Source organism: Penicillium waksmanii, assembly GCF_028829765.1.
Source record: "Penicillium waksmanii strain IBT 27052 chromosome Unknown utg000008l:1.0-5622682.0:1.0-5626561.0, whole genome shotgun sequence".
Taxonomy (NCBI): domain Eukaryota; kingdom Fungi; phylum Ascomycota; class Eurotiomycetes; order Eurotiales; family Aspergillaceae; genus Penicillium; species Penicillium waksmanii.
In genome coordinates, this window is record NW_026643254.1 from 5,159,668 (window position 1) to 5,172,669 (window position 13,002).

A 13,002-nucleotide genomic window follows, 5' to 3' on the forward strand; every position below is an offset into this window, starting at 1 on the left:
GGGGTTTCTATCCTCGAACTATGGCGTGTCATGACACCATACTAGAAGGAAATTAGGTGAACGATGAATAAGCCTGTCCCGAAGGGTCCTAGTGGTATTTAACCACCTCTTCAGTTTGTCATGAACCTTTACTTTTTGCTCTGGTGAAGCCACTTTTGCAGAGTTGATTGGACATGTCAGCCAAAGTCAGCAACCGGCAGTATTGAAATTGATGGTAATCGAGGACCTGGGTGCACTGGCGCGTCGCGTAGAGCACACGTGCCACGCCCACACTGAGAGTAACATCAGCGGCTACGTTCGAAGTTGTTGTAGTTCAGAGTTATTAATTATCTTATCATTCTAGTGGGAAACATGAGGCTATATATACAGCGAGAAGATCAAGTTGATTGGAAATCAACTTGGTTCTTCGTATACATACTTCGGGATTAATTCCGATGGTTTGGCTTGGTTCCTGATCTGCACCAGCCTCATATCACAACAGAAGTCAACAAGCACGACTTCTCCACCATGTATCACAAACCGACCTGGCATCTTTCGAATAGCATTTGGGCTATTGAGACTGTAGCGGCCGTCGACTGGCTGTACTTGCGAGGCTGCTTCTGCTAGCGAGTCCGTGCTCCTCGGTGGTGACATCAAGGAGGCACTCGGTCGGCTTGCAGCTGCATTGAGCATAGTATCGGGGGAAAATAGCCAACTTCATTATAGCGACTTGACAACATGGTTAGTTGGCCTCCAAACTATGTTAGTGATAGATTCGTACTCGCCAGATTCGTTCATGAAATAGGTCGCCGGGGCAGCTTTGAATCGCCGTCTGCATTGGGACACGGCCAAAGCAATTTGCCATTGGATACACTCGATCTAAAACTAATTATCAGCCGCTGGCGCAAGAAGGGTGTTCGCAACTTACCTTGCTCGCGGCCTAGACGGGATCCCCTTATACCAACCACAATACATTATTCCGATCGAACTCGTGGGAACGGCCAAACCAGGGCTGTCTTTCACTGCCGCTCCATGTCAGCACGATTCCTGGTGACTGAGGGTGGCACAGACCTGCCATCAATGAAGTCTGGCATCGAGCATAGGCAAACCAACGACGAGGTGGCAGGCGCGTCAGATCGACCACACGGGCACGAGGGCCCGGGGTCACCACCGCGGGGAGTGGATGCGGGTCATATCTCATAATGCCTAGCTGTTTCGTCTGTGCTGTTCGTGCACCAGGCAAATCTTCAACCATGCTAGGGCCTAGTGCCACTGGAGGAGAGATTCATGCTATTTTGGCTAGGGAAAACTAGGAACTGACCTGAAACGACTGCTCTCGCAGTGAGAGATCTGGGATAGATCCAGTGCTGCGGCCCGGCTTGTGGCTTGCTCAGCTGCGACCGGGCCCTGACAGAGCTATCCCCCAGACTGTGGCCGGCAATTTGATGCATCATTGGCTGGCTATGCTTTTATAAAAACCGTGGTCTCTCTCGGTGGTCATCGATGCTAGACTTCTCTTTGCTGTCGCCGGGGCTGCGATGGCTAGCTCAGTCTAGCATGGGACTGGGTCATGGCTACCGAGAAGCCTTCGGATCGGACATGGGGCAGGAGGTCCGTAGCCGTCAGAATATGGCGAATTACTAAGACATTGACTGTCAACCTTTGTCCAGACAGGGTAATACCGAAGAGACGAATGAAAACACTTTGAAATTTTACCGTATGGCTAAGCAGAGGGCACTAAGTGGGCATCAGGCCTTTCTGAATTGGGCCCACTAAACGCGCCAGGCGAAGTGGCCGTGTCAACCACGTCTTCAGAAACAACAAAGACGCAAGCGTAGTGAGATTCAGTGGCCTGGCACATCAGGTTGTTGCAGCTGGTTTAGTTTCGAGGACGAGAGGGGAACATAGCTCTGTCAGGTCGAGGGTAATATTGACGCGCGCCCTATGAAGAAAAAGAATAATCAGCGATATTTTCTGAGGAACAGAGAGCCACGAACGGATATCATTCGTGCGGAGATTGAAATGCAGTACCGGGTGTTGGGAATGGGTAGGGGCAAAGCACTAGCGGGACTTACAAGACATTGAGCGACTCGCGATAGGAAGTTTTCCATCCTATAAAGAGGGTTGTCAGCACATCATATCTGCCTTGAAAATTGCTGCAGTCTTTGAACTTACGTTGTCAGTTATTGCTGTCCATTTCAGGGGACTGTATAAAGGGTGGCACCTAATTATCTTCAATCATTAGCAGGTAGCTTATGAAGGCAACTTGTAACTCACCGTGCTCGCAGCTTGGACCATTCCAGATCCTGATCCTGAAAGGTTCGTTCAATGGCTTCTCAGAAGAATAGCGGAGGCGGGGCTGATATCGAGCATTTTCCATGTTAGCATGATTCCAAATGACTAGGCAGCTACACTTGCTGTTCGAAGACCTCTTGCGTCGAGAAAAGCCAGGCTAGTGCCATGCAACAAGTCAGTCAATTTCGTTGCACGATTTCGAAGTCAACATACCAAATAGTAGCCACGGAAACGAGAATTGATTGATTTCTTTTACCCGGAGTGACAAAGGAATGCTTGCGAACGACGGTTCTGCTGGTGACGAACCGGGTATTTATAGCAATTCAGCCAGGCATTCAGCCTGCGTCAATGAGATTATCATTATAAATTGTGAGGGCTCAAACTAAAACTACTCTTCAATGATAACTGTCTCAACATTTCATTGATTCAAAGCAGCTCTCAGAGACATTGCATTTTGTTCCTGGTGATCAAGAACATGAAAAATATTTTCTGGCTGTTGGCATTTTTTCAACAGTCATGAGGATGCCGCAGAAAAGAACCGACGACGGTTATCACCATTCACCACCGTGAGTCCGCCCTTTAGTGCGACGGGTGAGGTGACGAGGTCACGTCATTTCATTTCACTCACCAGTGATGAGCCCGTTACTCCATGCAACGAACACCTCATCAAGACAGGCAAACACCATGCCATATTGCGATCCTAGATCCCTACCAGCCAAACCGCAGGATTCTTCATTGCCTAACTCGTATATCGGAGAAAACCCATTACACCTACACAATATCAAGCAGGCACAAACTATGGTGCAGCGTGGGATTGATTCGCACAGCCCACATCTCGCGAAAGAGCTCCTTGTATAGTTAGTGAGTCACTAGATCGATTATGCTTTCGCAGAACAATTCTTTCTGCTATCGACCTCGTCTTTGCGTATAGCAATACTTGTTGTAGTTCAGAGGTATTAATTCCGATGGTTCGGCTTGGTTCCTGATCTGCACCAGCCTCATATCACAACAATACTTACATCGATCTCCTGGGAACTAAGTGGACACGGGAAGATGGTTGCTACTACAAGGAAACATCAGCCAATTAGTGTCACCAAAGGCCCACATGCGCATAAGTCTTCAATGAAATGATTGGTTGATAATTGGCCTTGGCTCCCAGGAGCCTGTGGGTCGTAAATATTGGTGCGATCATTGGTTACTACTGATAGAATGATATCTACCAAGGAATAATGAGCCAATCGGTGCCATGAATGATCCACATGTACCACAAAGCCTCAGTAGAAATGATTGGTCCAAATTTGGCTATGAACTCCTTGGAGCCTGAACCTACCATTATACACCTACCATAATTGGCTAGCCCGTCAGCATTACCCACATCGAATTCCCGGGAACTAAGTGGATATGTGAATTTGGGTACTGCTGCAAAATATAAGCTAGTCAGAGCCATGAATGCCTATAGACGCACAAGGCCTGGGTGAAATAATGGCTAATATCTCACCCTGACTTCCGGGAGCCTGTGGTCCTCGATATACATGCTGTCCTTGGATGCTATGGATACTAGTCATATATGCCAAGAAATTATGGGCCAATCGGTGCTGTGAATGACTCGAATGCACCAAACCCTTTAGTCTGCTACGTGGAGAAGACTGCTCGGATGAGCAATTTGACTAAATAGAATAGATTTCTGTTGTTTAGGGGTATGAGTCGTCTTATTAGTTCTCGAGGGAAATATGAGGCTATATATACAAGATGGAGCCAAGTTGATTGTAAATCAAATTGATTGTCTGTATAGACATCTCGGAGCTAATTCCGATTGTGCGGCTTGCTTTCTGATTTGCACCGGCCTCATATCATAACAAGCCACATTGCAACCCTGTTTATCAACCAGCCCAACCACAGAATTAGTCATGTTCATTCGAATTTTCCTATCTACCTCAGAATATCATAGTAAGTATATCGGACCTATCTAAAAGAGGTCAGGCTGATACAGGCTATGATACAGCGTTGTATGTAGTGATCTGTACAGCCTCATCTCACAATACAGTCCCTTGTTCTCCCGCCTGATCTTACTGTATCGATCTTCATTTCTTACGCTTCTTGAAGTTTTGTGGATTGACAGATGGCTTCAGCACAAGAGCTATAGAATTACTGCTGTGCTCGACCGTGACATTGTAATCATCTGAAGTTATAAACATCCCCTGTGTCAAGCTAAAGACAGGGAATGGAGCTAAACGGGCTGGCATTGTAGGATCGCAGCTCTGCACGGATTCTTTTTCACCAGGCCCCTTAATATACAATCATTCTTTTGTGGACTCATTTCTTGGGTTATCCGCACGCCGATTTTGGCCCAGTCTGCACAGTCATAAAAAGGTTTTCACTTTCGTGGTGGGCTTTGCCCACGCTTGTAGGTCTCATTCGGAGTACGTCGCCCGGTAGCCAGACCCATAGCTTTCGTGATATAAGTGGCATTTTATGAGCAGGTACGGGGTATCAGGAACTCCCTCGACAGGCCCTAGTAACCCTCCGCTCCCGAACTCTTCATCCGGGATATCTGTACGGTCTATTGTCCTGTAGGCAGATCAAAATAATATTGCAAGTACAAAAGATGTCACGTTTTGCAACTGGTAGATCCATGCAGGATGAATAAGCCACTCCAAATCAGTAGAGCTAATGGTCGCCATTTCGATCGGCCACGGATTTGTTATGTTTTTTGACTTCCTTCGAATCGGATTTAGGATCCAATTCGCCACTTTCGGTGTTGGGTCCTTCCCGGTATATTTTGAGACTGTCGTATTTATGGCTTTCTCCTTTCGCTTCGGAGGTTGCAGGAACCGACTTTGGGATTTCTAAAACAGACATGTCGTTGTCAGTTTTACTAATCCACTATACAGGTATATCCAGAGTGACGTCACACCCACTTTCTTTGTAGTCTGCGTTCTTTCTGCTCACGTAAATGTATGCCTGAGAAGGCTTTTGCCTTCCCATCTTCGGGGTATAACAGGAGCCCTTATCTGCGGATAGCGTAACCTTGTTTCGAGCTAACGCCATGATGCGTAGGTGGTAAAGTTGATGATGGAACATGCCTGCGTAAGTTTCTTGATAGCAACTCGTCGAATATTCTGTATCATAGAAATATTGAATAAATATTGAAGAGCCAGCTGCTGAAAATGCACGGGCACTACCCATTAAAAGATATTGTCAGGATGGGGAAAGCTCGTTGCTTATTGCCCCCACCATGTAGCTAGCTAACCATGTTTTCGGGCCTTTGACAATCTGGATAGCGACTCATACTCCAAGAAGAAGTTCCCATCAATGGAACACAATCCTTAAGGTTTCGATTTACGCCACGTGATCCTGACGCTATTGCCCCCATTTTCAACGAAATGAGTCACAGGCGGTGGCATGACATCATGCCGGGCAAAGTATTAGGTGAGAAAGCACCTTTCTATAAACAAAGCAATATGCCACCCGTAACGAATCCGTTCTACAACTCTTTCTGCAATATGCCAGGCGAAAATGAAGCGCACACAGATTTTAAAGTAAGCTTTCTGACAAATTTGTGAGTTACAGGCTTCAGTTAATTATCGAAGCCACCCTTCGACAGAAACGCCCTGGCAGTTCGGCGCTACGGCGTTGTTCCTCTCCGAGAGAAGCTATTTTCCGAAGGATCAAAGGTTGAGTTCGGAGTCTAAACAGCTTTCTTGAGTTGGAAGGCTAATATTTCGCAGCACCGTACATACTTTGACTCTGCCGAATTTGTTCTAAAATCTGCACATAACCCATCCGAGATCTCCGAAAGGAACACTGGAACCGAGCGCCCGCAACACGCTAGCATCTCTCAGCCATTTTGCGCCGTGCCTGGCACCAGTAATGTTTGTAAGACGGCGAATAATGGATTTCAGAATACCAGTCACGAATATCAGAATTACCAGAGTCCTCTCCATGAAAACTAGGAGGCCGACTGCAAAAAGACGAATTAGGGTTGGCTGTAAAATGGTAACTGATTTAACATCTGAGAAATAAGATCTAAATCCCAACTCGAGCGAGATACCATAGGAATGGAAATGTTGAGATACGAACGTCAAAAGATCTTTCGTAGAGAGACAAACTCTAGATGTAAAATCATAATAACAAAATAAAGGAGTAATCAGTACTCAAGGCCCACATCCACGTCCGTGCCGAGAGTATCACTGGCGATCTCTTCATAATCCTTTTCCAGAGCAGCCAAGTCCTCGCGAGCCTCGGAGAACTCTCCTTCCTCCATGCCCTCACCTACGTACCAGTGGACAAAAGCACGTTTGGAAAACATGAGGTCAAATTTGTAGTCAAGGCGATGCCATGCCGCGGCGATGGCGGTGGAGTTGGAGAGCATGGTAACCGAGCGGTCGACAGAAGCAAGCTCGCTCTCAGGGACGTTCATGGGCTTTTGGTTGTTAATTCCCAGTTTGAAACCGGTTGGACACCACTCAACCAAGTTGAAAGAGGCCTTGGCCTTAATGTGAGCCATAGCTTGGGTACAATCGTGAGGCACGACATCACCTCGGTACAGAAGGGCAACAGCCATGTACTTGCCATTCTGTGGATCGCAAACAACCATCTGATTTTTAGATTCAAAGCCTGTCAAGTAATTAGTACGAAGCATAGTTGAATTAAATGGAGAGGAGGCACATACACTGTAAGGTTAAGTCTTTGACCTTGAAGCACTCGTGGCCACTGTGGGTGCTAGATATGACAGGAGCATACGAAATGAGGGGGTAGTGAATTCGCGGAAACGGCACAAGATTTGTCTGAAACTCATTTAAGTCGATATTCAAGGCACCATCGAAGCGCAAGCTGGAAGTAACAGAGCTAACGACTTGGGCCACAAGGCGGTTGAGATGGTCATACCCAGGGCGAGGAATGTCGAGGTTGCGCTTACAGATATCGTACACAGCTTCATTGTCAACGAGGAATGTGCAATCGGAGTTCTCAATAGTATCGTGTGCGGAGAGGACGGCATTGTAGGGTTCCACCACTGCAGTTGCCACACGCGGGGACGGGTAAACCACAAATTCTAGTTTGGTTTTCTTGGAATATTCGGCAGAAAGGTGCTCGAGCAAGAGTGCACCGAGACCAGAACCTGTTCCGCCGCCAAAGGAATGGAAGAGCAAAAATCCCTGAAGAGAGGTGCAATTATCTGGAAGGAAATTAGTCTACATATCAAAGCCACGAGAGGAAGGATTCCCATATACACACCAGCCACGCGGCGAATCCGGTTTACAACGCCCTCCATGAGCAGTTTGCCAACAGTATAATGACCTCGAGCATCTAATATACATTAGCTTTTTTTGGTATGCGTCTTCAAGTCTCGGGGGGTTGTACAATTATTAGCCGCATCCTCTTTTCCGCTTATCAGCTGATCAGGGTGGAACAGATGGCGGTAGGTACCAGTGCGTATCTCGTCAATGGGCTATAGCGCCGCAATTTTATCAGTCTGAATTTCATTTAAACTTGGTTGCCACTCTTTACGCACCGAAGGGTCAAGGTCGATAAAGATGGAGCGTGGGACGTATTTGCCATTGCCAGTCTCGGTGAAAAATGTCTCATACGAGCCGCTCTGGTCAAGTTCTTGGACATAATCAGGATTGATATGACCATCAGCCAGAAGATTATGCTCGAGCAGATAACTATATCATCAATCAATAGTGAGTCATTGCAGAATGAATTGCAAGAGAATCAAGACTTACAGCTCCCAGGCAGCATTGCCCAGTTGGGTACCAGCCTGGCCTATGTGAAGATGACAGATCTAATGAGTCAGTATATGGGTTTCCATTATTTCCTGTAGGGGTTTGTGTGGCCTTAGATACAATAATGGTATTGAGAGCCACACCGGAATTTTGGGCTGTCCGTATTTTGCGGTTCAAGGCTGGAAAAGAAACAGAAGAGGGCAACACCATTTACATGGAGAACCCTGAGCAGCAATAGGTTGGCACGTACTTCGCCGCGCATTCTGTATGGTCAAAATCCAAAAGGCTGTCGCGTACAGGCAGGCAGATGTGAAATGAAAGGGAGTCGACTTTTTGGGAAACTGAAGTCCAAAATAGGTTAAAGTGGGTCCAATTTGTTATGTTTCTCTCTCCCTTTCAGGTTTAGCGCTAAGGCGTAGTCAGCTGGTGTTGGAGCACGTGTATTTATGGTATTGTACTGTCATCCTGATACGGACTACTCATGCATTAATCTCATATCAATATAAGATATCCATATACGCAAGTACTGAGGGAACCAATTGTCATGATTTCTTGATTGATTGAACTTATCTTGAAAACTGCTGTTGAAGTGTCTCTAGACCTCAGGGGCTAAGGCTTTTCTGAAATGTGAGTATTCCCGAGTTTATCTGGTACATATACCACAAAACATGCGGGGAATTGGGTGGCCGCTGAATTATCCAATCTCTAGTGGTAAAGTACCACCCCCAGGAAGGACATGATGAACCCACCAGAGTAAGACCATGTCCCACTTTGGGTAGCCGCATGTCGACTTGACCTCCCTCGTATATTACTGGCCCTTCTCTGATTTAGAATGGGGACGAGCTGCGGTGGCCCGGTGAGAAGAAGCAAAGAATGATCAGCTGGATGTTCGGGTCGATGTACGTTCGCGAATCGGAAGTCGTGAAAAGGAGAGCTACTGATAGGTCAGTATGTTGATGCCCAGCTACTTCAAACTATGCTTACAAACGCCCTGAATAGGAATTCTGCATTTCCTGTCCCCCAAAATTCAGGCGAAAAGCCTATCTCTCTTTCTCGCTATCCCTGAATTTGATTCTCATGGCTCAATTTTTGAGCGAGCACAAAGGAATCAGACGGCTTGCCTCTATCGAAGATCTCATTGGTAAGTAATCTAGTAGCAAGAAACTCGTGATGCTAATCTAATTGCGTTGTTAGATTTCTCGGAAAGATTTCTTGTTACCCTTTGGTCTCCTCTAGCGAAGGACAGCCCCAAAGCCTCAACGGGGTTTCGGGTTTATCTGAAAAATATTCTTCGGAGATCTCATACAACATATCATACACTCATCGCGACGTTTTACTATCTAGCTCTCTTGCGGTTCACGATTAAGCAAAAGTTTCCCACTGAGCCGTTTCAAGTGCCCCAGGAGCTTCAGCCTCTACAGTGTCAGCGGCGGATGTTTCTCGCAGCTCTTATGCTGGGTTGGAAGTTCACTCAGGATTATGTGTACTCGACGCGACGCTGGGCATCCTTCTCGGGTCTAAGTGATAAAGAGCTAAATAGAAACGAAGGATTGTTTCTTTCCGTGATTGATTGGCGCCTCTTTATATCGCATGGAATGTTTTCTCACTGGAAGTCAGAGGTTCTGTACTATGTTCAGAATCCAGACGTTGCTTTATCCAAGTTTACCTTTGCTCAGTGAAAAAACTGTAAACTAATTATAACTACGTGGATGGAAATTTTGGAATATTGGCGTATGGTACTTCCTTTTTTTTATTACTGAAAGTGGTATATTTGGTGCTGAAAATTGACATTATCTTTCCATGAAATTCTGCCTTCGATCTACTGACCACTGATCACTATTCTGTGTCCTAAGAGGTAATTTCAACACGCCAAATCAAGTATAGGCAATTTTAACGACACATTACAGTTGTGGGAGTTTGTACCTAATAGTACTTTATTTCATATGCTTAAAAAATTGAGAACACCCTGAAGATAGAAACAAAAATACTGGATGCGTCTTCCTGCCTAATGGGGCCATGGTCCGTCTTGAATGTGCAGTTACATAACATTTTCAACCTCAATTTTTCATCAATGCAGTACAAGGAGCCAGCCAAACTCTTTCCCGAGGACCCAGGCTGCTAGAGCCAATGGTCGAAGAAATACGGTATGCTTTATCGACTACGGAGGAACGTTTAGTGTGAAAGAAGATCCATGATTCTTGTTGCCAGTGCTTCATGACTATAATATAGAATTTTATTGACACTTCCATTTGCTTTAGATACCATGGGCTTTATCAATGACATGCGAAAACATAAACCAGATAGAAAATGGCCACTAGAGTGCCGAAGATAGCTTTGCTCGTAGCGCCATAATACATGATCTCGTAGTACGGAGTATGGTCCTGGCTTGTGAAGAATTTGAAAGAGGACTGAAAGCCGCGGACTTGACTGGCAAGGTAACCTTCGATGCATACAAGAGGAAAGCTCGACAAAAGTTGAATGCAGCCGTAAAAAGCCCGAGCCTGACTGTCCTTGCTCAGCAATCTCGGCTGAAAAAGAAAAGCGGTTCCAAAAATTGAAAGCAAAGCTGAGAAAATTGCCACTGCGAGTGCTCCACCAAAGACTTTGTTCATGAGGCGTTTGAATTCTATGTCCAGAATCCAGCCGCTGCCACTAGCTAGATCATGCGTTGCGCGGTCAAGAAGAAGACTTGCACAATACGCAATTATGGAGCTGAGGCTAGCAACAGCTAGCCAAGTGGTGGCAAGAAAGAATGTGGTAAGACGCGATTTTATTTGTACGGCGTTTGAATTATTGCAGAACATGTCAGATCTGCGAGAAGAATCGTTTTGCAAAATCAGAGTCTGGTGATGAAAAGAGAAATGAGTTGGTGAGGTTCAGGGATATGAGGGAGGTCAAAAGTCTTTCGTGAGATCTAGACAGGTAATACGGTACCGACAAGTCACATTTCTGGACCTCATGTAGCAACAGCGGACAGACCAAAGTTGGGGAACGTTAGACCTTCAACCTTTTCCGGTGATATCGTGGGGTGTTGAAATGATCTCAACAGTGACTGATAATCATTGATGCACTTGATGGTCAAGAGAAAACCAGAAGGGGCTCAAATACGCGTTGAATCAACGATGAGACACTGAACCAGCCGCAATTGGAGGGCCATCTGCGTTTGTGCCCTCATAATTCAGAATTATCAATGCATCGGCTCAAGCAGAATGACTGGCTGTAATGCCCACAATCTTCTGGGACCCAAATTCTCATTACCAACCAATCATTGCATTGAAAATTTGTTCGCATGTGGGCCATTGATGGCACTAATTGGCTTATATCTCTGAGTAGTAGTACTCACCCGCATCCGCTTCGTTCCCAGGAGATTTATGTGGGTAATACCTTTGTAAAGACGCGGCTTACCTCAGAGGTTTGTTCTACAAACCCGTAATCAAACTAATGACTGGCTCGCTGTACAATAAACACTGTTTTGAGATGGGGCTGTGCGAATCAGTCCCGTGCCGTGTCATAGCTTGTATCTACTTGATATTGTGTAGGTGTGATGGATTTTCTCCGATAAGCGAGGTGGGTGACGAAGAACCCTGCGGTCTGCCTACCTTTGGTGAGTTGCTGTTGCGTGCACTAACGGGCTCATGGCCGGTGAGTGAAATCAAATGACATGACCTCGTCGCCTCGCCCATCGCAAGAAAGGGCGGACTGACGGTGGTAAATGTTGATAACTGTCATCAATTCTTTTCTGTGGCATTCTCACGACTGTTTATACGATGCGAACAGTCAGAAAATGTTTCTCATGTTTCGGATCACCAGGCGCAAAATGCAATGCCTCTGAGAACTGCATTAAACCAATGATGAAATGTTTAGCCAGTTATTATTGAGTTTTTATTTGAGCCCTCACAATTCACAATGATGATCACATTGGTGCAGAGTGAATGCCTGGCTGAATTGCTATAAATACCCGGTCCTTTGCCAGCTGAACAGTTTTTCACGAAGATTCCTTTGTGATTCAGGAACAAAGAGCGTCAAACATAATCCGTCTCCACGGCTACTATTTGGTACAGTATGGATTGACCTCCAAATCATGCAATGGAATGAGCTGACCTCTTACATCACAATAGCCTAACCTTTCTCAATAGTCAAGTCTTCGAACAGTGAGTGTAGCTGCCCAATCATTTGAAAACATGCTAATGCAGAAGATACTCAATAGCAGCCCCGCCTCCACTATTCCTCCGAGAACCCATTGAGCGAACCTTCCCGGTCCTGAATGATCCAAGCTGTGAGCAGGGTGAGTTACACGTTGTCTTCATGAGATACCTACTGATGATCGATGATAGATAGACGTCATCCTTTATACAGTCCCCTGTAGCGGACAGCAATATCTGAGAACGTAAGTTGCAAATTTCAATTTTCAAGGCAGATATCATGTGCTGACGAACCTCTATATAGGATGGCAAACTTTCTATCGCGAGTCACTCAATGTCTTGTAAGTCACGCTTGGGCTTTGCCCCTGCCCATTCCCAACGCCCGGTACTGCATTTCAATCTCCGTACGATTGCTATCCGTTCGTGGCCCTCTGTTCTTCAGAAAAGATCGCTGATGATTCTTTTTTTCATAGGGCGAATGTCAATATTACCCTCGACGTGATCAATCTATGCTCCCTCATCCCCCTCCGGCCCGAAGCTAGACCAGCTTCAACAACCTGATCAGCCAAGCCACTGAATATCACTCCGCTTGCGCCTTTATTGTCTCTGAAGACGTGGTTGACACGACCACTTCACCTGGCTTATTAGCAGGCCCAATTCAGAAAGTCTTGATGCCCCCTGCTTAGCCATGCGGTAAAATTCCAAAGTGCTTTCATTCGTCTCTTCGGCATTACCCTGTCCTCACAAAGGCTAACAATCAATGAATTAGTAAGTTGCCATATTCTGACGGCCATAAACCTTTTGCCCACGTCCAATCCGAAGGCTTGTCGGTAGCCATGAGCCGGCCTCACTGTTGACCG

General features: G+C 46.0%; 2 protein-coding genes across 2 annotated transcripts; both read right to left on the bottom strand.

Annotated features, from left to right (window-relative positions):
• Window positions 1-4,941: 4,941 nt before the first annotated feature.
• Window positions 4,942-5,322, bottom strand: N7481_010259 (uncharacterized protein; the record flags this gene model as incomplete). The annotated part of the gene is made up of 2 exons (XM_057269478.1): window positions 4,942-5,120; window positions 5,193-5,322. The coding sequence occupies 2 exons, from the start codon at window positions 5,320-5,322 to the stop codon at window positions 4,942-4,944; spliced, it is 309 nt and encodes a 102-aa protein (XP_057120155.1).
• A 1,099-nt stretch (window positions 5,323-6,421) lies between these two features.
• N7481_010260 (tubulin alpha chain) lies at window positions 6,422-8,262 on the bottom strand (the record flags this gene model as incomplete). The annotated part of the gene is made up of 7 exons (XM_057269479.1): window positions 6,422-6,891; window positions 6,947-7,450; window positions 7,510-7,581; window positions 7,636-7,723; window positions 7,787-7,940; window positions 8,001-8,059; window positions 8,251-8,262. 7 exons carry the CDS (start codon window positions 8,260-8,262, stop codon window positions 6,422-6,424), a joined length of 1,359 nt encoding a protein of 452 aa, XP_057120156.1.
• Window positions 8,263-13,002: the final 4,740 nt, after the last annotated feature.